The sequence below is a fragment of the Mycteria americana genome, chromosome 11, assembly GCF_035582795.1.
Source record: "Mycteria americana isolate JAX WOST 10 ecotype Jacksonville Zoo and Gardens chromosome 11, USCA_MyAme_1.0, whole genome shotgun sequence".
In the NCBI taxonomy this organism is placed as follows: domain Eukaryota; kingdom Metazoa; phylum Chordata; class Aves; order Ciconiiformes; family Ciconiidae; genus Mycteria; species Mycteria americana.
Genome location: NC_134375.1, coordinates 24,158,071 through 24,182,136, shown reverse-complemented (window position 1 = coordinate 24,182,136; position 24,066 = coordinate 24,158,071). Strand labels below are relative to the sequence as shown.

At 38.0% G+C, this 24,066-nt stretch overlaps 1 protein-coding gene across 32 annotated transcripts in view; it reads left to right on the top strand.

Annotated features, from left to right (window-relative positions):
- The window catches only part of SLMAP (sarcolemma associated protein), a 91,634-nt gene that overhangs the window by 24,425 nt on the left and 43,143 nt on the right, over window positions 1-24,066 (top strand). For 20 of the 32 annotated variants that reach the window (XM_075514269.1, XM_075514270.1, XM_075514265.1 and 17 more), the window contains exons 2-7: window positions 12,460-12,607; window positions 18,868-18,940; window positions 20,347-20,383; window positions 21,892-21,954; window positions 23,422-23,517; window positions 23,786-23,857. In XM_075514269.1, coding sequence (XP_075370384.1) covers window positions 12,460-12,607; window positions 18,868-18,940; window positions 20,347-20,383; window positions 21,892-21,954; window positions 23,422-23,517; window positions 23,786-23,857 — 489 coding nt within the window. Of the gene's footprint in view, window positions 1-12,459; window positions 12,614-18,867; window positions 18,941-20,346; window positions 20,384-21,891; window positions 21,955-23,421; window positions 23,518-23,785; window positions 23,858-24,066 lie in introns of all 32 variants that reach the window. The other 12 variants (XM_075514261.1, XM_075514263.1, XM_075514246.1 and 9 more) reach the window with 1 other exon arrangement.

Below are 24,066 nucleotides of genomic sequence, written 5' to 3'. Positions count from 1 at the left end.
TAGTAATGCAAACTTCTTCAGGAAAATGTCCATTATAGTTAATTTTTTGCTAATCACTTAGTGATCTCGTTAATTCAAAATTTTTGAGGAAGCATAAACAATGGATAATGTTAGTGTTGGATTTTTCGTTCTAAATATTTACTGTGCCAGATCCTGATAGTATTTCAAGATTTTCTTTTTTTTAAACATTTGTTTTTCATTCGTCTTCTGCTTTTTCTGTCAATTCTGCATATTCTCCAATGCTTTCCCACTAAAACAATTTAGTGTTTATTTTAGTAGGTGTTGTAGGTCTTTGGGTTTATTTTTTATTTATGCAAGGTTTTAGTAAGCTTAGTCTCTCAAAATTTAAAGACCGGGAGAGATTTATGCCTTACCTCTGGTCTTAAATTAGGGCAAAGCTATGTCCAAACATGACAAATCTCCCTTTTTATGTTGTACTTTTCATTGCTGTAGTCGGAGACAAGACCACAGTTTATTTTGACCTTGCACTTTATAAAGTTGGTCAAAGAACATAACTGTCAAGTTTAACCACTTCTTCTTGATCATGAATTTAAGAATAAAAATTTCAGTTCTCTAAATATTCTTAGCACTTTTCCCTAGTGCAGAATTTTAGTACAGGTGCTTTCGCCACTTGGAGGTAAGAGTAAATTGCAATGATAAATTGCCAACCTTTAGGAACGTACATTTGAAGAGAAATTGGAGTTATATATGGGAACCTGCTCTTTGCAGAGCTCATAATTCTTTATTTTTTTTATCTGGATACATGAATCCTACAAATACAGTCTTTGGGACTTTGTACACTTCAAGATAATGTTTACTTTCGGTTTTGCAAATTTTGAGTATGTCATGTTGCCAAACTCATTAAATTTGTTACAGTATCCAATAGTATTTAGCTTTTAGTCTAGTTTGGGAGGAAAGTATTCATGTAAGGGCATCAGGATTGATGAGTATTTCAGCAATATTTTGCACTTAGAAGTTATTATCTGAAGTGATTATCCTGAAGAAGCCTGGATTTCTGGGCAATGGCCTATTAAGGTGTTTTGTTTCTTGTCTTTATTTTAAGGCCATATTAAGTTGCAGTATATTTCCGTAATTGATTAATAGAGAGAACACCGTAACATTAAGAGAAACCTCAGAAAGTCACCTTGTCCGTAAGTTTTCCCCAGGGTAAATGTTTGATGTGGTGATAGAAGTTGATGTAAATTATACAAAGTAATCGCTGGTATCAGTGATACATGATACATAGCTATATAAATGTCTTGCATAACAAGAGATTGAGCTTCCTTAATGAAATAGAGCAGAATAACTTCTTTGCAACAAGTACAATATCCTTCCAGAAACCTATTTTTTATCTAGATTTTACTGGTTTTATGAGTCCATTACAATAGTCAGGTTTTCAATATGGAGCAGGAAATTTTTTTCAAAGCCTCTGTGCTATGTAAGATATTGTCATCTATGACAGCAGTAATACAAAATAAGTGTCTTCATTATATTGCTTTTGTATTCTAATGAGTCAATTTGAGCATCTTGGTACCATGTGTGAGTATTAATTTCTCAGGAATCTTTCCCTTGATTGCACTTTATTGTTAATATAATGTAGCTTAGCACTTAAAGCAGCAGTATATCTGAAAAATCTCTCATCATCTTCAGGATGAGAATTTCGCATAGAATGAAAATTCTACTTGAGAATTTTCAAGTAGGCTGAAAATTCAAATAATTGTTTGTTTTCCTCAAGAAAATTGTGTATAATTAGTGCTGAGTTGGGGAATTTTTTTGTAGGAAACTTTTCTGCTTTGTCTATATTCAGAATGGAGTTGCATCTCCTTTTCTGAGGCTGTTAATGTCCTTAATCTATTTTATGATTTACTTACAGAAGGAAGTTTTGAAGCATGGCATATGTGAAGGGACAGACTTTGATTCAGCTGTGAAGAGAATAAATATAAAATTTTTCTAGTTGTCCTGAAACCATCCAGCCTTTGTAGCAGAAGGCTGATTTTCAGGAATTCTTGTGAACTGTGAGGACAAAAGTTAAGGTATTCTAAAGAGTAATAATTAGTAATTATGGTGACAGATGTCTTACTGTAGCAAGTCAGTCAGCTATATATAAACCAAATTACTTGTTAATTAGAACTCTTCCTGTAGATCTCTTCTTTTTAAAAATAGCCTTTTGCATCAAAACTACTGACATGGATGTGGAGAGAGATCTATTTTTGTATGGTGTTGCCACATTTTGTGGTAAAACGTTTTGTCTTGGGTTTTTTTTGGGAGTATCTTGTCATCCTGCTCCTTTTGACAGTGAATGCATTTCTGGATGATTTGAATAATCTATGGATAGATCAGCGCTCATGAGTAACTTTTACCTTTTTGAACTACTTTATTCCACACCTGTTTACCACAGAAAACTTTTATCCAGTAAAAGGAATGAATATTGTGTACTGTGCCTAGGATTGCTTCAGGTCACATTCTGCAGCATGAATCTTCTACGTGAATGTACTTATTACAGAATTCTGAAGAATGAGGTGTTACTGCGTAATTGAGGGTGGTCAGGACTTCTGTGACTGGGCGTTTTACTGCATTTTGCGATTACAGAATGTGATTGTTGGGAGGAGTTAACTTCACAACTGTCAAGTCAGGTTACAAATTGTTTTTTCTAGAAAATGGAGTTTGTGAGGTTAGTTGAATGCCAGAGGAGGGTGAAGGCAAATAGGTTAGCAAGGGGAACCATCCTTTCAGATAATGTTTCTATTCATGTTGGTTGGTTCCAGGTGTGGTGGTTTGTTTTTTGTTTTTTGTTTTTTTTTTTTTTTTTTTTTAAACACAAAAAGAAGACAGGACTTGAGCACCTTTTGTGCAAAGTTTTGGATGAGTGCGCAATCATAGAGTAAAAACGCTGTTTTCAGTATAAGCTGTTACTTAATGTTGGTATTCTATAATGATCATCTCTTATGAAAGAATTTTTTCCATATAAATTACTATCACCATAATACTACTGTATTTTTTTCCAGAAGTTTTGTTGTTTTAGGTGTTTGAAGTGTTGATACTTCCTTTTAGAGCTGAAGTAAAAAAAAGGAATCTGGAAGTGGGTTAGTGATGTTTGTACAGTTCTGTACTGATCATTGGAATGTTGGGGGTTCCAGGAACTGTAGTGCAACTTGTTTACTTGTATTTTATGAAAGCAAAGGTGGTGCAGGTCATCATGGTTTTCTTAATTTACTCCAACTTCAGCAGCCGTCTCCTAATACAGAGATCTCCAAATTCTGGTTTTGAAAGGTACTTTAAGGTCTTAAGATTCTGACATATAGCAATTGACAGAAATCAGATGGTTGACATTATAAATACAGCCTGCTGTCTGCTGTTCTCTTCTTGGATGCTGCTGTTGCTGCCGGAGGTGTGAGTATATGGCTTAGGAACGAGCTTCTAAAGTGTGCTCATTTTTAGCCCAGGTCATTGTTATACACCAACCAAATTAAGCAAACTGAAAATGGTAGAAATTTTGAAACCACACTGAGTTGTTCAGCTGTCCCTGCCATCGAGCCAACTTTGCTGCTTTCTGTGATGGGTAAGGAGCAGATAACTAATGTCGGAGTGGGAGACGGACCCGGAGTAACGATGAATCTCAATATGAGTATGGTCGTTCTCCTTTATTCAGATTACTTAACAGGTTTATATAGATGCTAAGCAAAGCACGCGCTAACAGCGACTATTCTATTGGATAACTATACTTGTCCACGCGCTTAAAACAATTATATGATTGGTACAAAGTTGCCGTTCACGCACTGTTCACAAAGGGGGTCTTATCAGCACTTTCCCAGGCTTAGTCCCGTTTATCTTGCTTTACCAAGTACTCCTTCTGCTGTTCTCAAGGGAATTTCACCTTGATCTCTGGCTCCCAGGCCCCATCAAAGGCTGGATTGCTCACATCAATTAAGCTGTGTCCTTTTTCACTTAACCATTCTTCCACAACTAGGATGGTGGTGGGTTCAGCTGGCTCATTTCTTTTGTCGGTTACCACATATGAGTTGAAGGCCTCAGTCTTGAATGGTATAGTGATTGGGATGTATGGGACTATGGTTTGAAGTTGAGGGCAACAGTGCATAATTAGAGCAAACTTTTGGAGATAAGCAGTAGAGATCTTCATCCTCGTTCTTTTATATATATCCACAATCTTTAAATTGTGACCATGGGTTTTTGCTTTTCTTATAAACTAGAGAACTTCTATTGTGATACAGTTTGAGGTCCTAAACTTAAAACTTTAGCCATCTTCTGCTAATCTCTTTAATATGAATTACTTTGAAAAATGCAACGGTACAGCTCGAGTTTCTGAATTTTCTGAATTTACTGTTTTCTGAATTTACTGTTTCTGAATTTTCCTGATGTAAAGTAGATTATGTGGATAACTGCAAATACTGAAGAATAGTATAGAGCTGTTGACTAATAGTAACCTTGAGTCCTGAGCTTTTCATCTTCAGACCAGTAAGTTCAGTTACAACTACTAGCAAATGTGGGGTTTGAATAGTGGTTTAGAAAGTAAATGCTTTTGCCTAATGGGCACAACAGGTAGAAGATAGTATTAACTCTGCAAACATGCTGTCATGTTTTTCTTTTTTGTGAATGCTTTTAATATGCCATAATTTAAAATTCTGATAGGTGTAAGTGTATCTGTAGACCTCACCAGTTAAAATAAGTGTTGCGATGTAGTATGTCAAAAGAAAGGTCTGTGCTGAAATGTTTGCAGGTACAACACACCTGGAAATGTTTGCTCTGTTTTGTTTAGGAAGGTGACATTTTGCTACTGAGAAACACACTAGAGCAACTCAAGGTCGTAGGCAAACGTAAGTTTTGTGCACAGTTTAAGCTGTTGGTGCCTCTTGGTGTTTGGCATTGCCAGTCTACCTAAGGTGGTTCCTCCTCCTCCCCGCAAATCCTTGATGTGGCAATTTGAGCGGCTGTCAAGGAATGGTTACATCTTCCAGCAAGTACTTGTGATGCCGTCCTGTATTCCAGCACTCGGGATGGAGGTTTAGGTATTACCAGGCTCTTGGGTTTGATTCCCAGTACACAAGCTCGAAGACTACACAGAATTGTGCAGTCTTCAGATGAGACAATAAGAGCAGTGGTTCAGCAGGAAAGTATTGAGATAGAACTTGAAAGATTGTGGATTGCAGCAGGAGGAGATAAGGATAAAATTACATCTATATGGGACCCAAAAGGCGGTTATGGTGATATTAGAGGAGTTAGGTGGTGAGGAACCAGTCTTGGAATGGGAGGTGCCCGCTCCAAAAGTCATCTTTCTGAGACCCTGTAACTGGCAAAGACAGGAATTTGTGAGCTGGACCAAGTTGATATCCTGGGGCTGTGGAATTTCCAACTTTGAGAAGGATAAAATTAGTAACAACTGGCTGGAATTTTATGGAGGCCTTCCCCACAGAAAGCTCATCATGGCGTTACAGCTGAGAGGAGCTACCTAAGGTGGTTCCTCCTCCTCCCTGTGAATCCAGCCCATCTTCCCTTCCCCATCATAGCCCCTCTGTCCTTTTCAGGCAAAGTCTGCTGAGTTAGCTCAGCCAAAAGTTAAGCTGAATGACAGGGCCTGTAGTGAACTTCAAAGCACTTGAACTATCAGGACATGGGAAGCAGCAGAGGGATAAATACTTTACAGCACTTCAAAGACATCCAGAAAAGGCTGAACTCTGTTTATACCCAGACGCAGTTACGCTGGCATGAAACTGCTTTTATTGCCACAGTTTATTTTGCTTGACAACAGGTATGAGCAACCAGTAGGGTTGTCCTGGCAGTACAGTCAACAAAACTTCAAGGTGTAAACAGACACGGAACAACTTGGTCAGCAGAAGTGCACATTCACTGCTGTCCTCTCCCTCCTGCTCCTTGGAGCTACTGGCAGGTTTGGAAGGATAGCACTGAATTCCTGGTTGAGGATTTTAACCTTTTTCATGAGAGCAGCTGGATTTAGATTAAGCTTACATCTTCAGTTGAAACTTTAGGGTGAATATTTTTTGTCTAGTGCTATGTCAATGAAGGTTCGCTTTTTCCTTTTTTCTTATTTACTGCATAGAGAGAGTGGTTAAGTTTATTTTCCAAAGAAGTTACTGAAAACTACTAGCAAGTTGTGCTCTGTGGGGACCTTCAATACTTAGGGTCCCTGAATAGCTGTCTGCCACTCCTCCGGCTTGTTGAATCTGACTGGAAAATCCCTTCACAGCTGGTCACTTTTAGTTTCACAGCCTGTGCCTGCCTCAGGTGGCTAGAATCATTTTAAAAAGGAGATTTGCTAAGAACTCTAAAGTTAGTGCACTGGTTTTGTTTCTAAGTTGAAGGAGCTGGTGTTTAGCAAGCAAAGAGCTATTAGATCCATGTGTTTAAGAAATAGAAGACTAAATAGAAAAGCAATTTTGTACCCCACCCTGTGAATTATGCTTGCTTATGGAGACAAATACTTCTACTTCCTTGATAGGTGGGTGGAGTTAGGCAAGTGAGAGGAAAGGAATTTAGGATGTGTCTAAGCAGACCAGAATGAGGAACTCAATCAGTTGGATCTGGAGATAATTGAGCATTTGAACTTCTCTATCTTACAGCCAAAGGAGCGACCTGGAATTCAGTGTGCTTTGCACAGTGTACTCTGCTAGCAGAAGTGCTACTCCCAAAATGAGAAAATACTCCGTGTTAACTGAGTGAAGGAAGATAAAACGATCTTTTAATTGTGTGGGAGAAAAAGTGTTCTGGCTGCAGTGTGATCAGCGTTGGCCATATTGGTTTGATCCCATTATGTATTGTTTTAAAATCTGTGCACAATTCAGATTGTGCAAAGCCAATATACTTCGTCTCCTAGTAGAATATTCAGCACAAAACAGGTAAATACAGTTGTACTACTCAGTCCAATTTTGGACTGAAGTATTACTCTAGGGCAAATTTTCCAATTTTTAGATAGATCCTCATTTACTTGCTGCATTTGAGTATTAGCTTTAGTACTCAGGAGATGCATTTGTAATGCCAGCATTAATTGTTTAATGATTGATCATTTAGTTTGTAGCATGAGTAGGGGAAGAATCTGTCATCTTAACTGCAGCATTTTACGGCTTAACTGCTCTAGCTGACAGCCTTGCTGCTCCTTTGTGGTAGTAAACATGGCAAAAATGAAGTTGTCATCTCCTTAGTGGCTATAGTTCAGAATTTGACAGATTAATTTAAATCTTTCTGGTTTAAACTAATGCCTCAAAGCCTGTATAACAGGGCTGTGAAGCACATGGGAGTTGTGTATACTTCTTTCACACAGAAAGTAAGAGATGAGAAAAAGAATGGTAAACTAGGAGGTCCTGAAATTGGCATTCTCTTTTACGTTAGTTGTTTAGGCAGTGAAAATACATTGAATGAATAAAATATGTTAATGATTGACTTTCTGTAAAAGAGGGAATGGCCTACATTTTTTACTTACTTATTTACTTAATTATTAATTCAGCTATGGACTAAGGCTGAAATATGTTTAAATATATGCTGTGGTCTATGTCTGCATTTTTAGATGTAGAATTTGTTCCTCTTCATGGAGTGAATCTCGCATCTCTGCAGACAAACTTGTCTCAGTTCTCCAGTGATTTTCCTCGCTGTAATTCTCAGCGTAATTGTCCTGAACTGCAGCTTCAAGCTGGGTTAGATGGAGTAGCAGTAATGTGCTCTTAAAATGGAAAAGGACAGCTATACATAGTGTTAGCAAATGTTACATGAGTCTTTCTTGATCGCCATTCTTGATTTACTGCCTTACTGCAGTACTGGTACAGTTGTACCCTAGAAGAGACTTGAGGTTCTTTTGTTCATTCTATTGTACTTGAGGTAGTTAAGGCATAAGAGTTTTTGAAAAAACACTATTTAAACAGTCAAGAACTCATTCACAGCAAACTTACTCTTTAAACATTGATTTTTATTTTTTTTTCCCCGCTGTTGTCCTGTATGTGGAGCACTTTCTATCTTTACCTTGTAATGAACAGAAAGATCTCTGATATCTTTGGCTTTTGAGTGTGTGATTATTATGTGCTGCTGTTATTTTGAGATTTTAATTGTGTTCTGAGAAAGCTAAAATGTTAAAGTAGCAAGTTAATTAACAGTTCATTTTCGATGCTGCATTTGGCTACATTTTAGGCTCATTCTAGAACTTCATGTTGAATTTTTAGTTTGAGCCTCAGTGCAATAATGCCGTATATTGAGAGATGCTTTATATCGTCAAAATGAAGATGAAAAAAGCAGTGCTAAAAGCAAGTCTCATAGTAAGATATTAAAACAAAAGCTCGTCAGTTGTTTGTTCTACCCTTGTGTTGTACTGTAAAATTAAATACAGGTAATTAAATCACTGAAAAAGTGTGCTGCTTTCTTTTCAAGATTTTCTGTGCATCTCTGAGCCCGTCCTTTGCCTTCTCTGAGATCCTTCAGAAGTGTCTCATCCTATACCAGAACTGCACATGGCTTGGGAAACAAAATACTTCATGACTTTCTCACTTGTCAGGCTAAGTAAGGAGTTATCTTCAGCCTACCTCTTGGAAGATGTTAGAATAGTAATCATTAAGCAGAATGTTTGTTGTTGTTGTTACTTGTTTTTATTTCTTTTAAGAAAACAGTCTACCTACTTTTCATAGGTAAAGTTAAAATCTGTCTTTCTGGAGCACAGCAATTTTGTAACTTCCTAATATCAGCTAGGATTCATATATTGTATGTGCATGAGTTTAGTGTATTATAATCTGGGATCTCTGTGGAAGAATTTTTCTATTTCATTAATCAGGAAATATTAGGAATTTGTTATGGGGGAAAAATTGTAGTGCTATCTGACTGCATGAAAGTGAAATGTAGACTATGATTTAGCAAGTTGTGGTACTCTTCTGAGTTACTGACCTAGAAAGCAATGGGACTTAAATGGAATGAGATTTTTATACCAGGTCAAAGCAGAAGCAGTTCTTTTGTTCAGTTTGCAAAACTGAATATTAACTTGAAATATGATAAATACTAAATTTGTAAAATTAATACATAATTCCTTGTAAAACAGGGAAACAAATCTGTAATTTTTTGAAGCTTCCTTGGTGCAGTTTCTAAAGAAGATGGACTGTACTGGAGCAGATTGAGTGTACTGATGAACTGCAAGTTTGACTTTAGAATAATGTCTCCATAAATTTTGTGGAAGCAGCATGGTAGGATGTCTGCAGTTAACTGAGTTTGTTAATAGGATATAAATGAGTGAGGATGCAAACTATCATAAGAACATAAATTACTAAGGAGGAAATGTGGGCTGGGGTTTTTTTTTCTGAGAAGGTGTTACGATACTGGAGAGCAAGTTTCTTAAATAGTTGTATGTTACCTTGTATTTTAAGAAAGAGGGAAAACTACCACTCAAACCATATATATATATATATAGTTGTGATCTGAATTTAGGATGTGATAATTCTTTAACAGTCCTCAAAAGCTGAGGTGTTTTGAATGTTCATGAGCTATCTTCTCCGCTCGAAATTGGACTAGTTGTTAATACGAGGCACAAAAGGGCTGGGACTTGAGTTTGATCTGAAGGGAAGTGTGAATTATAAAAGCAAGTGTAATTAGGTCAGTATATGCTGCCCCTTCTTCTGGCAGTACTGGCTTAAGCGCCTCTTCATATAACTTGCATCAGCTCTCAGAACTGGTTTGCCAAGACTAAACAAATGCTTGAGCCAGTACAACTAAAGAGGTGGTGGTGCAACTCAGCAGTGAGCATCGGGAAGGGAAAGATTCATAATTACTCTTTAAGCTGGCACTGCTGCTGAAGTTTGTTGGTTTGTGCTGGAAAGCAGGAGAAGAACAAATGGTGTTGGTTTCACAGAAGGCACTGTACTATGTAGCTGTTGTGTAAAAGGCATTGTTTTGGGAATTGGAGAACCCACCAAGGATACTGCGTACTTGCTAGTATATTAAATACCAGTATACTGCCATATATACTAGTTATTGCATACATGTGTTTGTTTCAGGGCTTGCGCTTGATTTTGTTTTCTAAAGATAACTTTTAGTACAAGAGTGATGATACAAGAGTGATGAAGGGATAGACCTTTAAGATAATTTGAACTGGTGGAAACTAGTATGGAAATAACATTTGAATTTGTTACATGAAAGGGACCAGTGCTGTGGGTTGCTGAGCAATTGCTACATTAAAGACAACTGAATCCTTTTTGCTAAGTCTTGAGGTCAGTGCATTTCTACTTAGACATCAGCTTATTAACATGTTGCCGATTTTACTTCTTTCTTTACTAGATACAGGAAGAGGAGAATATTTTAATCCTGTTTGTAAAGACTTCAAGAGCATCACTTTCCTAAAACTTACATAATGAAATTCAGTAGCATACAGTTAAATGGACATCAATTTAATAATATTAAATTAATGTGTATTTTCTATGGCCATTTGTTTGCGGATTTATTTTTTTTGTTTGCAGTTTGAATTTTGAGAGTCTACTGGTATTTTGGAAGGTTTGTGTTGCTGATGCTCTGGTGCACTTCCTTTCCTGTGGTCACTCTCTTGTATTTCCCTGTGCTATCTCATCTGTGCCCCATCTGCAGATTCTGCAGAAGTATATTTACAAGGGGCAGTGATTAATCAAAAATTTGGAGGGGTAAAAGGCAGATACGCATAGGAAAGAAAAGGGTGGAGAAAAACAAATAAGCACAAGCATGTTTGTTTCTTCTTGCTTGTGACTCACTTTCTCATAACAGAAGGATTTTCAAACGGAGCAGAAGGCTAATTGAAAACAAACAGGAAGTAAAAAAATAATAATCTCTGCACTGAACCATGAGAGGGTTCGGTACTTCCGGATTAGTAAATTAACAAGCTAATTAATTTGATTGGCTTTTAAACTTATAACTGTTATAAAACCTACATTATATACTATTATTATAGAGTATTTCATAATACATAGTGTATTATTTAGAGTAGGGTGGGTCTGATTGTTAATTCAGTGTATGCAGCCATAATGTCTTGATCTATCCATAATTTGTGTTTACCCTTCATCTTGATGAACATAGGAGTATTTGATTATTATTTTCTTTTTCTTCAATTTAAGATCAAAGGCATATCTGTTAGAAAAAAGTCTTTCATGTGCTGCTTTTCATTCTGTCATTACGTACACCTAGCTGAGCTTTCCTGTGCTGGCATTCCCCTTTATTGCTGTATTGAGTCCCATTTTCTGGACCCAGTGGCACTTAAGCTCTCAGGGCCACTGCTTTGTGGTGCTCAGGACGAGCACATAAGGTACACATGCTTGGTGGCATTTTCAGTACAAGATCTGAAGAGCCCTGGTGCTGGTCTCTCGCTCCATTTTAAACCCACCTTTTCCCTTGACACTATTGCTTTGAGTTATAGATCACTTTTTTGAGAAGTGTGATAATAGAGGCAAATAAAAGCATGGAAAAGTTTGCATGGAATCCTGAAAAAAATCATCAATTGCTTTTATAGGAAAACATGGGAATACGTTCATTTCTCTGAAGGCAACATCTCTCCCCCAGCCTTATGCTTGCTTTGGGACTTGATGAGATTCCTTATGAGTGCAGGAAGGCAGGGATTTCTACTATCCCATCAGGTTCCTGTAATAACTACTGTCATCTTGAACTACTGAAAGTGACTCATTTCAGGAGTTACACCTGCCTGGTTAGTAACATTCCAGTCCCCTCTTTCATGCCATCTGCTGATCAGGTCTCAGCCAGTGACTCTGGTCTTCTGCCAGGTGACTCACTTGTAACCTCTTCTCAGATGCAGCAGTTTTGACTAGAAGTCTTGTGTCATAAGCAGTTTCATATTCAATAAGTTGCTATTAAAATTTAATTAACTCTACAAATGGATATTTACAAAGGTACTTGATGATGCAGCAATCTCGAGATTAACTTAATGCTGTGAACTAGTATCACTGAGAGATAAAAGCATCCTAATTTTTTTTTCCTTAGTTTCGCCACGGTTTTATATTACAATTCCTGAACTCTGTCTTCTGCCAAAGCTTTTCCTTGTGCCCTCGGTGCTAGTCTTCCCTACAGCGTGTTTCTGTCATGGAACACTGGTACCTTAAATGCATGAGCAGTTAGAATTTCTGTGTGTTGACCAAGATAAATATAAATTCTTACGCGTGTGTGGCAAAAGGTGTTGTTGCTAACAATGTCTGATCCTTTCCATGCAGGCAGTAGGTTAAGTACAGTTTGTAGCAATTATTTGCATAGTCTATGTGCTAGAATTCAGTCATATGTTAAACAACTAAAAATCAAATACAAATATTTCTTGATAATGTGAAGGTGTTGCATCCTGAGGAGGGTGTTTTGAGTTTGATACATTTGTCCTCTTCTACATTGGGAGGTCAAGCTGTATTTTATAGCAAATAACATTTTACTGGAGCTTATGTTTCATCATACTTGTTTGGTTTTTTCCAGATACTTTACTATTCTTTTTGTTTGTTTTTACAGTTCTATCTTCAAGACACTAAAAGTAGTAATGGTACCTTTATTAATAGTCAGAGACTGAGTAGAGGATCCGAGGAAAGCCCACCATGTGAAATTATGTCAGGTGACATCATCCAGTTTGGTGTAGATGTGACGGAGAACACGCGGAAAGGTAAGGGTATGGATCATTTCTTGTTTTTTTTTTCCAAGTAGATTTATTTAGAACAACTTACTCCAATCCGATCTTTAAGAGTAAACGGTATTCCTGTTGTAAGAAAATAGGTCGGGTTTTTTTGTTACCTCTTCCCTCCTTTGTGCTGACAGTGAGTCCCGTGGCCACGTGATAAACTGGATCAAGAAACTGATCTGCTGAAAACACTGACTCTATCCAGCCCCCTCCCTGCCACCAACTAGATTTTAACCGGCTTGCTTCCATGGCCCACCTTCTTCTGTGGCTGGATGGGTGCTAGCGTGTGCAGTGGAAATGCAGATCCAGAAAAGGAGGCTCAACTGGGACCACATGTTTAGCTATTGCCTCTCTTAAATTGACTGGCAGCAATTTTGAAAGTGCAGCATGGGCATGTGTGCATAGTGCTGTGTGGGGTTTTTTGTGGGTTTTTTAATTTTGTTTTTGTAACTACCTTTCTGTGAAGCCTATGAACCCTACAGAAGTATAAAACTGCATTTCTTGATAAAGTACTCAGCATAAGTTTGAAACAAGCTAATTTAATTCATGTCGAGATACCTACTTTTTCTTTCTGTGACTGTTACCGGTTTTGGTTTCTGCAGGTACTTTAAAATGAGGATAGAAAAACGTTGCTAGCTGAAAAATGAGGGGACGGGATTTTAGTTTGGTTTGGTTTTCTTGCTGTCCTCTTCCCAGTCCTCTTCAATATGCACGCTCAAGAGATCTTGTGTTATAGTAATAGCTATATAGCTGTGTTAATACAAATGCAGCCTCTGTCTGTCTTCTTTTTGCATTTATGTACAGTGTTTCAGGAGTAATTTCTTTCTCTTTCTGAAGACTGGTCTGTATGTGAATTATTAGATTGTAATCAATATTGTCAAGACTTTTTAAAGTTACCTAATGGGTCTGTTACTTTCAGTAAGCATTGAAGTTGTGGCTGTGTTCTGAAGGATCCTAATCCAGTAACACACAGATTTGGCAATAAAATGGCAGAACTACCATCGCTGCTCTTCCACTTCACTCTTTTTCTGAACAAGACCTTCATAGAGCTTATCCTTAAAGTGGGGTATATTAGGAAAGAATGAAATAATCATATTAAATTTAAATGATGATGGTAAAGTTCTTTAAAAAAAAAAAAAAAAACAAACCACACAAGTGACCCCCCCCCCCCCAATCAAAACAACCCCACTAAAACCCAGCAAACCAACCCATAGTACAACAGCAGAATTTTTAAAAGGCATTAAGTGAACAAAACAAAAATATGAAGCCTGCTCCATCTGTTACTCACAAATTCTATCCATCTTTAGCCGGGTAGGTTATAGTTCTCCAAGTCTGAAGTATCAGAGGGAGGTTAAGAAAGCATCTTTGAAGAAAACATTGTTAAGCAATGGAGGTGGTTAAGTGTTTTGTCGTGGCAAGCTTCTGGAGTTATATTATTTTTGAGCGATTCATGGTAGCGAAGGTCACATTACATTGTTTCACTTTCCTCTAAAATGATGTAGTGAAGATTTAACTCCCAGATGTCTAGTTGGAATTGTCTGGGAGTTACTTAAAATGTTATTTCATGTGAAGTGATTGCAAATGTTTATGAATACTAGCAGTATACATGGAATAAATCGAAGGAATACATTGAATCTAATGAACCTGGAACTATTCATTTGATGAGATGCTGTCCTCTCTAAAAGAAGCTGAATTTCTTCATGTGTATTTAGACCTAAAATAATTTTTATTTTAAGATTTAGTTGGAAGAAAAATGGGAGTTCACTTGTTCTTGTCAGCAATTATTTGCAATTAGTTTATGTGAAAGTCTGTGGAAAGTTCATCATAAGCAAATTCTTGCCAGGAATTCTTGCCTGTAGTAGTTCTTCCCAATGGTTTTATGTTAGTTTTACAAAACATGATCCCAGCGACCTGGCATTTGTGTGATCAGGTTGCGCAGCCTTCCTTTTCCTCTTCTCTAGCTTTGAACATAGGAACTGTGCTCATGTTACTCACAAATGTGTTGAGCTAGCTAATGAGGAAGAGTATACAAGTTTGCTCTCCTCCTTCATGCTCCCCCAGGCAAAGAATGAAGATGGTATCATCCCACTGGGGCATGAAGCAGCTGCCACACAGTTAAATTGTTTACCCATGAATGCAGTTGGAATGCGTATAAACACTATTTTTTTCACCAGTTCATTTCAGTAATCTTAGATGTTACTGTTAACCTAATCTAGTAATGAAACAGACATGCAAGTAGTTTTATACCAGTGATTCCCTTTAAAACCCTTTTGCATCCTGGTATTTACATAATGCCTTACTTGCACAAGACATTTCAGCACGTTGCTGTGTGTAATTACAAGGTAATGACAGGGTAGGCAGAGTTTACTTGCCTATGTAAATTCTGAATTGTGTAAATATTGCTAGAATACATTTCTTTTTATTGACTAGGGAAGTGATTGTGCCCCTGTACTCGGCACTGGTGAGGCCGCACCTCGAATACTGTGTTCAGTTTTGGGCCCCCCACTACAAGAGGGATATTGAGGTACTGGAGCGCGTACAGAGAAGGGCAACGAAGCTGGTGAAGGGTCTGGAGCAGAAGTCTTATGAGGAGCGGCTGAGGGAGCTGGGACTGTTTAGCCTGGAGAAAAGGAGGCTGAGGGGAGACCTCATCGCTCTCTACAACTACCTGAAAGGAGGTTGTAGAGAGGTGGGGGTCGGTCTCTTCTCCCAGGTAACAAGTGACAGGACAAGAGGAAATGGCCTCAAGTTGCGCCAGGGGAGGTTTAGACTGGATATTAGGAAATTTTTCTTCACCGAGAGGGTTATCAAGCATTGGAACAGACTGCCCAGGGAAGTGGTTGAGTCGCCATCCCTGGAGGTATTTAAAGGACGTTTGGATGAGGTACTTAGAGACATGGTGTAGTGGTGGTTTTTGGCAGTGTTAGGTTTATGGTTGGACTCGATGATCTTAAAGGTCTTTTCCAACCTATATGATTCTGTGATTCTGTATTGTTCAGGCTGTGTTTTAGTAAGTCATTTCGTTGCAAACATGATCTTGATTTGGTTCATTAAAATAGTGGCACGTTCAGTATGTGATTTTTCAGGACATCTTAGATGAGCAGCGATTCCTCTGCTTTGTGCTGCTGAGCTGAAGTCATTCACAGGCCCCAGAGAAACGTTTCCAACCCTCCCCCTTCCTTATTTGTCCACTTGTTATATTCCTAACAAGCACACAGGCCTGCTCATTTCCCTCTCCTCAACACAGTACTTATCTATTGATCATCTGACCGTGCTTTTCTCTGTGTTAGTCTGGTTTATAACCTTTGAGCACTTCCTGAATTTCCCAGCCAGTGCCAGAGCGTTCCAAGAGTTAACTGGTGGTGACTTCCCCGCATGGAAGGGAGCAGCAGGCTTTCAAGTAGGGTCAAATAATACCAGATGATTTAGTTCAAATACAGTTTATGCACTTTTTTCTAGTCAAGTTTGGACTCTTTAATACATCTTTTCTCTCACGTGGTGTTTGAAAAAGCCTGTGCAGAGCAGATGAGGAAACCCAGCGCGTGCTGCTTGTCAAATAGATAGAGCCCTGGGTGGGGAATTGGAGGCAGTTCCTTAGCGCTGTTTCAATTATTGCCAGGGCTGCTGTTACCACATTAACATGTGAAGAAAAAATGAGAGCATCGTTTGCAAATTGTCTCTCTGTGAAGCAGAAAATGTTGAGACCAGCAGCAATCATTTCTTTATTCCCGTTTTTGTGCTCCTTTGCAGCATAACCCCCCATCGGGGTTCGGTGCAGAGCTCTCGGTGGTTTTTTTGGAGTCGTGCGGTGACGCGTGTGACAGTTAGGCGTTTCAGAACGACGCAGCAAGCTTGTGACTAAAGTTTCGCAGCGCAAGTGTAGCAGGAATAGGTTTTTTTACGTGATCTGTGGCTAGCTGCGGGCAAGGCCGCTGGCAAGCGGGCGGCCGGGGCTCGGGGCCCCTTGCCGGGGACGCCGCCGTGGCCCCTCAGGCGCCTGCCGGCCTGCGGCGCCCTCTGGCGGCGGCGACGTGGCGCCGCTCCCTGCGCGGGCGGGGCGGGGCGGGGCCGGCAGCGCCCGGGTCCCCTTGCAGCCGCCCCGAGGTGAGTGCGCGGCGGGCGGGGGACGCGGGGCAGTTCGAGGAGGGTTTTCTCGGTCCCCTTTGGCAACCGGAGGTGGCTTTACTGCTTTTCTTTTTGTTGTTCCCCGAAAGGAATAAGAGAGGCTTGAATTTAAACAATTACTACTCTCCTGTCCGGACCGGACTGTAATATAGTCCATCACTATAATAACGTTCTGTATGTTGCTTACCTTTCCCTTACGCTTTCTCATCATTCTTTCAGTTGTCACGAACTGCTAGCTAAAGGACAGGGTGCAGGGGTTTTTTTCTTTTTCTATTATTTTTATTTTATAAACCTATCAAAATGCTTGGTACCTTTTCACAGTCACTGTCTATTTGAGACCCTCTGCTAAATCTCCTTTATCTCTTAATTTTTTACACAAATAAAGCTCCTGCAGCTTTTAGGAGATTTATTTTTTCAGTCTGAGTGTTGACGGAAAAACTTCAGGATTACATAATCTCACAGCAGACCCACCTGATATATGACCCAAAGGTAAAGCTGTCTGTTGGTCTTCAGATACCCTAATACTTTCTTCTTGAAATCACTCATTTCCTCTTCATGCCTTAAAGGAAAGATTCTTCATTATGAAAGCTGTGTGAGTATTACATGCTACAGCTAATATTGCTAATGTATTATTTTTTTTACGTTTTTGCAAGAACAGATTTGTGAATTCTGGGGACCTAAGTCTAAAGCCAAAAAAAGACCCCAACAAACATGGATTAATCTGTTTTGAGAATGAGGTCCTGGCTGTTCTTCCCTGACATGTAAAGTTAATACTTTACCAGGTCAGCTTGAAAAAACAAGGTGCTGTAGCCCAGAGGATACTTCTCCAAAGCGGTAGCTTTTAGCACTGAATAAAGGTTAAGAACAACTCTGTTTAGTTGGATCATTTCTCCTGTATTTTTAGATTCTATTGAGGTAGCTTCCTCAAAGACTTGTCTCGTTTCCCTGGAGTACTGTCGTCCTAAAACACCCATTGCCCTTTTTTTTTTTTTTTTCCAAAGCCACATTAACTGTTTTGCTGATATTAATAACCATGAAAGTAGAGCAGCTATTTGTCTTTGTATGTTGGTGGGTGCTTTAGGTATAGTGCTAGATGACCATATACTTATTTGTATCTAGCTTGCACTAGTGTTTTGGGGAACAACATTGGGCTATCTTTCCATGTGACTGGAAAGAATTTTTACTTCCCAAATCATAGAACCATACAAGAAAAAAAAAAAACAACCTAATTTGACTGTTTGCAATGTCATTGAAAATGGTATCAGTAACATTTTTGGGAAACATTGTGAAGAGAGGTTGAACTTGATGTAAGAATCAATTATTGCATTTGCTCCTCTTTTATTTTGCTCCTCTTATTCCTTAGGGTCTTTCTTGAGTTCAAAGAATCTTGAATGTAGCCCTGGAGAAGCAAGCTTTCTCCTTCTGAAATGAGAGGCCACTTGTCTAGGGCTGTGCATGAGACGTGTACTACAAGCATACCAAAACAGAGATGTATTGTCTCGAATGATGCTCGTAGCGTTCGAGAGGATGTACTCTTCCTCTGCATTCCCTTTTTGATCCTTGTGTTTGTAAATAACAATCACTTGGCAAGTTCCAGATGTTGAAGTGAGTGTCTGGCGACACAAATGGGATGTTACTTTTTAAGTCCCTGGATATGCTCATGGGAATCTTGTCAAAATGGTAGCTCATTATTTTGTTCGTACTTCTGCATTCCCGTTAACCTAGCGCAGGTAAGATGCATTCCTTTTTCCTCATTTTATGATCAAAACATAGAGTTAACTTTTTTAACTTGCTGCAGTAAAGACATCTTGCAGGCATCTGCCAGACACCTAACTTTTTTAACGTGCTGCATGTGGAAGAATTGGACCTGTAACTGCTTCACAGCCAGGACTAAGCACACAGCGTAACTTCTTCAAGTTGCTAATGATAAAGTTTCCTGTCTCCAGAGGAGGTCTGAGCAGGCAGACCCAGGCACTGGTGCTTGAAGGCATTCATGCCTCTTCTTGTTTGCCTGCCTCAGAGTTTCTTGAGACAGCTCGCTTGGTTACTATAACATTAACTATTGAACTTATAATTAAATAGTAACGAATCATGATGACTTAGTACTTGTTTCTTTTCAGTTACCCATGGATGTATAGTCTCCACAATCAAACTGTTTCTTCCAGATGGAATGGAAGCTCGATTGCGATCAGAGTAAGAATAAGTATCTATTCATGTGTAGCAAAATTAAACTACTGTATAATGAGGATTTGATGGATATTATGTTTCAAATCAGGATAGGAGCAGTTTCTTTTCCTGTGATCATGCAAAGAAAATAACTGAGAGCGTGGTTCTTTTGCAGGCATTACGAAAAAGAAATCTCATTTGCTTGTTTCTTTTAGAAATTAAGACAACTATGAAAGAACTTTTTAATAAAAAAGTTCTATAAAAGAATAAAAAAGTTCTTGTGAAGTTGGGCTTTGCTGACTGGCTGTGGTTTAGTGTACTGGAGTGGGTATTATAAACAGAAGAATACAGGACAAAAGAAAGCGAGTGAACGTTCTCCTTCCCTCTTTTTTTATTTGGGATTGTTATTTTTGCTCCCTTAAATGCACATAGACTCTACTAAAGTGGGGTTAATGGTGTCTCTGTGTGTGTGCACATATACACCTAACGCTGTTTGTGTTCTTCAGATAAGTAATACAGTAATGTGTCCTCGTGCTGCAGTTATTTGGTGTCACAATGAAAGAAAGCTTTGCCTGGCATGAGGAAAAAAAATCATAAAATATGTTGGATGGAATAACATTTGGAAACTCAGATGAATATTGAGAGGGTTTTCTGTCTATATGTGCACATTTTGGACAAAATTTCAAAGAGCAGTAGAAACAAAAAATGTAAACATTTTGTTTGCAGTAACTGAGTGCCAATTACCAATGACGTAATTTTAATAATCTTTCATCTTCAGCAATTGTATGGGTTTAATTGTTTACTTAAATATTCTTTTACCATTAGTATCCAGAATTATTTGCATGAAGCTTTAGGGTGTCTTTGCTTCTGGGAAGATAAGTCAAAATAAATTATTATGGGAAATTTTCCGTGTAATTGCATGTCCTAATAAGAAATAGTAGAAATATATGGTGTTAAATTTTTAGTTCTGATGAAAATGTGGAAGTGTAACATTTTCTCTAAGGAAAGTATACAAAATTCTGTAAGTTACCAAATACTATTTTACTCAGTTTGTTGAATTTGTAAACACGAGTAGTATATCCACTGTCTTTTCGTATCTGTTGTTTTGTGCATGTGAATTGGTTTAAATCTTATATTATCATTTTTTTAAAAAATCAAATATTATGTAACTACTGAAATAAAAGTTGGTAAAGAGAGTTTTTAGAATAGACCTTGGATTTATAATTTGAAAATAGTTCTGTAAGTTTGAAAACATCACTCAGCATAGTATTAACTGTTTTTGCATGTTTGTATGGTAACTCTTCATTTTTATCTGAAGAATAAATTTAAAAATACAAAGTATCTTGATTAAACGCATAGTACTGTGGATCTTCTAGATTTTTGAACTGCTGTTCTGCACTCTGTGTTCACTTTTTAAAATTTTTTTTTTTTAGCGTTATCCATGCTCCATTACCAAGTCCTGTTGACAAGGTAATTCAGTAATTTGCCATTTTCTGCCTTACTCAGTTATGTGCTGTTTTCTGACTTGTTATAAAGATGAAGAAATGGTGAAGTCCAGTTACATTTAGATATGTTTCCCACTGCCTGTTTTTACCTAGTTTAATATTTTGAGTGACATTTAAGGTAGAGAAGGTAATGCAGTATCGCAGTGTATATTTTAAGGTAGCTTGACTTCTGAATGTAGTATGGCATCTGAAACATGGCTTAGGAAAAAAAAAAAACATTGATGTTAAGATGGTTAAATTTCCAGGTACAGGTTGACTGACTAACAGGTCTTGGGTATGGCATAATTTGATACTTGATCTGTTCTGTGGAACCCAAGAGTAGCTCATGATTTGGTGTTTGGATGAAGTCTGTTGTCCTTGTATTTTGTTTTTTATGGAGGAGAAGCTGCACTGCACAGGATGAAAAGTGCTCTGGCATGTTCCAAAGGAAGATTGAGGCCAGACCTCTTTGTGCCTCTTGTGTAGCCAGAGTCGCTCACTGCAGAGTCATGGAGGCAGTAAGGTCTACTGTAATTTTGAAACTCAATTTTGATAATGTGGTGGACTTGTAGAAAAGCTGTTAATAGATACACCCTTGAGACAAGTGATCAGGAATTGATCGTCTCCCTAGCCTCTAAAAAGAAAGATTAACTTAAATAGGTTCGAATCAGAGTTTTAAACATGAAGAACAAAATTTTGAGAAACTAAGGCAACTTATTTGTGAAGTCAGCAGCCCGAGGAGTTCATAGACTTTGCATTTAAGTTGAGGTTTCAAAACAGCATGTGTAGCTTGAATCCAGGACAAGGGCAGAAATTCTGAGGAAGGACTGCAGGTATAGCTGTTTGAAAAACAGCTTCAAAATTATGTCAGTGTAGGAAGAGCCTACAAGAACTAGTAAATAAATAAACAAATTTGCCAAAAACCCCCCACAAAACAACCTCCATCTTCCCCTCAAGTCCAGAACAGTTTCAGGTATGATTGGAGGTAATATGGGTGTTCCTCAAATCTGAAATAGATACTTATAAAGGCGAATGATGAAGATGATGGCTAGTAGGTCAACAGGAAACGTGTGATTGAAATGTGTGTGTGATGATGACACTGAATTGGAATACGAGAGACTTTATTTTCAATTCTGGAAGCCCCTGATTTCTTTTTGTCCTTGGGTTGAATGGCTTCACCTTTGTGCACCTTGTTTCTTTTTTGTCAGTTTAATCTCAACTGAAACAAAAGCCTTAAACTCTTTGGTGTGTTGGTGGTCCAAGAACTTGTAAAGACGTTAACACGGTCGGGCCTCGATCCAGAGTTGGGAAGTTCTATCATAAAACAAAGAATAAATAGTAGCAGAGCAATAAATCATTGAAAATGTCATTATTAGATGTCATTATTGTCTTAAATATACCTTCATGAGTAGATTTAAATGATGAATTTTGCATTATTTGAGTTTAATGAAAAATCCAAACCCATTTTGATTCTTAAATTCTCTTATTTTTCAGGTTGCTGCTAACACTCCCAGTATGTATTCTCAGGAATTGTTTCAGCTTTCACAGTATCTGCAGGTAGGTTTTCTCTTGACAGCATTTAGTTTGCCTAAATATTTAATCTTTGTTCAAAACACAAATCTTGTGCTCTGTATGTCTTTGGCTTGCATTTTGTAAACTGGAACATGATAAGCATTTAACTACCTTTTCTGTAGTGAAATAATGTGAAACATGTTGTAATTGGACATAGTATAGTTCTATGTAAACTTTTGGGGTTTTGCATGAGCGGTATAAACTATGACTTTTATAAAAGAAACATGAAAGCTCCCTGTTTTATAGAAGGCTCTCTGAATGCTATATACCTGCTTTTCCTGGCCTTTCTTCTCTCCTACCTTGCTGTCCCCAATTTTCTTTTGCTCATAATATTTTTCTTATCATCCATTGCTGTGGGTGTACTGTGTATGTGTATAAAAGTTTTGGCAGAACAAAAGCAAGGCAAAACAAGACATCATTTCATGTGTTAAGAACTAGTTTGTTTCTGTGAATATAATTTCTTAGCGTGACTCTTTCTGTCCCTGTATCTATTGGAAAGTATAAAGGAGGGGACATTGCTGGCAGCTCTTCCTCCTCATGGGCATCGCCAGCCTTTCTGTGCCTGCTCCTCTGTCAGTTTTAATAGGTGTGGTTTTTTTCCCAAGGTGTCATATCACAAAAGGGTTAGACTGCAAAGTGGCAACACATTAAAGTGGGTGCTAATACATATATATATAAATAAACTCTTTAGAAAGGATCATAAAATCAGCTCTCTGGAAAAGATATGAAAACATTCTTACTGGTAAATTCTATCTAGGTTTAATTTATGTATAGTTCTACTGATTTATTTTTGCCTGTTTTTTTTTGGTAACGGCAATTTTTATTTGTTCACATCAATGATGAGGCTTTTGAGACAGATACTGACTTTATATGTATTTGCTGACATAGCAGGAAGCAGCTCAGGCAGATGCTCTTTCTTGGGAGGCCAAATACATACTTGTTCACCAATCTGTTCACTCTCTGTATCCTGGAATTGTTAACGACGAATCTCTTCTATCCTACTGTCATAAAACAAAAATCAAACAAAAATAGTAGTTCTTGCTTGGCATTTTTCTTTTGTGACCTGATTTGAGGATGAACAGCTCGTTGCATGGGAGCTGCCAAGCTGCCTTTTGGTGTTTACAGTTTTGTTACTCAAATTATTGACAAAAGTCAAAGTGTTTTTAAGTCTTGGAAAGAATAACTTGTTATGATGTGTACTCAGCATGTGCAACGTATGCATGAAAAATGAAGGTTTTCAGGAACCTGAGGTTATAGGATAACATTTTCTAATTAAAATATCCAAAGAAATGTGTGTATGTATAAAATGGGATAGGTTTATTATCGTTTTGAATACGTGACAATGTTTGCTATGCACACTTCCTTTTTTCTTGTGTTTTGGTATCTCTTCTGTTGCTTCTTTTTTTCTGAGTTGTTCTAGCTGAACTGACTGGTGCTCTGCTCTCTTCATAGGAAGCCTTACATCGGGAACAAATGTTGGAACAGAAGCTGGCAACCCTTCAGCGACTACTTGCTGTCACACAAGAGGCTTCAGATACTAGTTGGCAGGTATCTGCAGGCATCCTTTTCCAATATAAATTGTAGCTATTAATTTACAAACAATGGGGGGAAAAAAAGGCAGCAGAAAGCCGCCATAAGCTTTTTATTCTCTCTTAAACTGTGCAAAAGATAACATTTAATAAATTTAGTGATTATGTACCCGTTTGAAATAACTATCAGTAGTAAGTACTCCAACAAAATTTAAGTCTTTAAAGCAGAACTCTGCTGGAACTACGTAAAGCACATTAATACTAAGTTGATACTTCTTTTCTGTTAGGCTTTAATAGATGAAGACAGGCTGCTATCAAGGTTAGAGGTTATGGGAAATCAGTTACAGGCATGTTCAAAGGTAAGTAGCTCACTTAAAGTTGAATGCTGGGAATGCTCAAAGATAGCTCTTTTGAAGTGTTTTGAAATTAGCTAGTTGGAGGAAGGCAGTTGGAACATAAACTTTCCAAAATGAGCCTGTGCAATTTTGATAATCTGAATAACATGAAAACTGTAGATCTGTTCTGTATTTCATGGAATCACTTTAAATCTAGATAAATGGCTATTTTT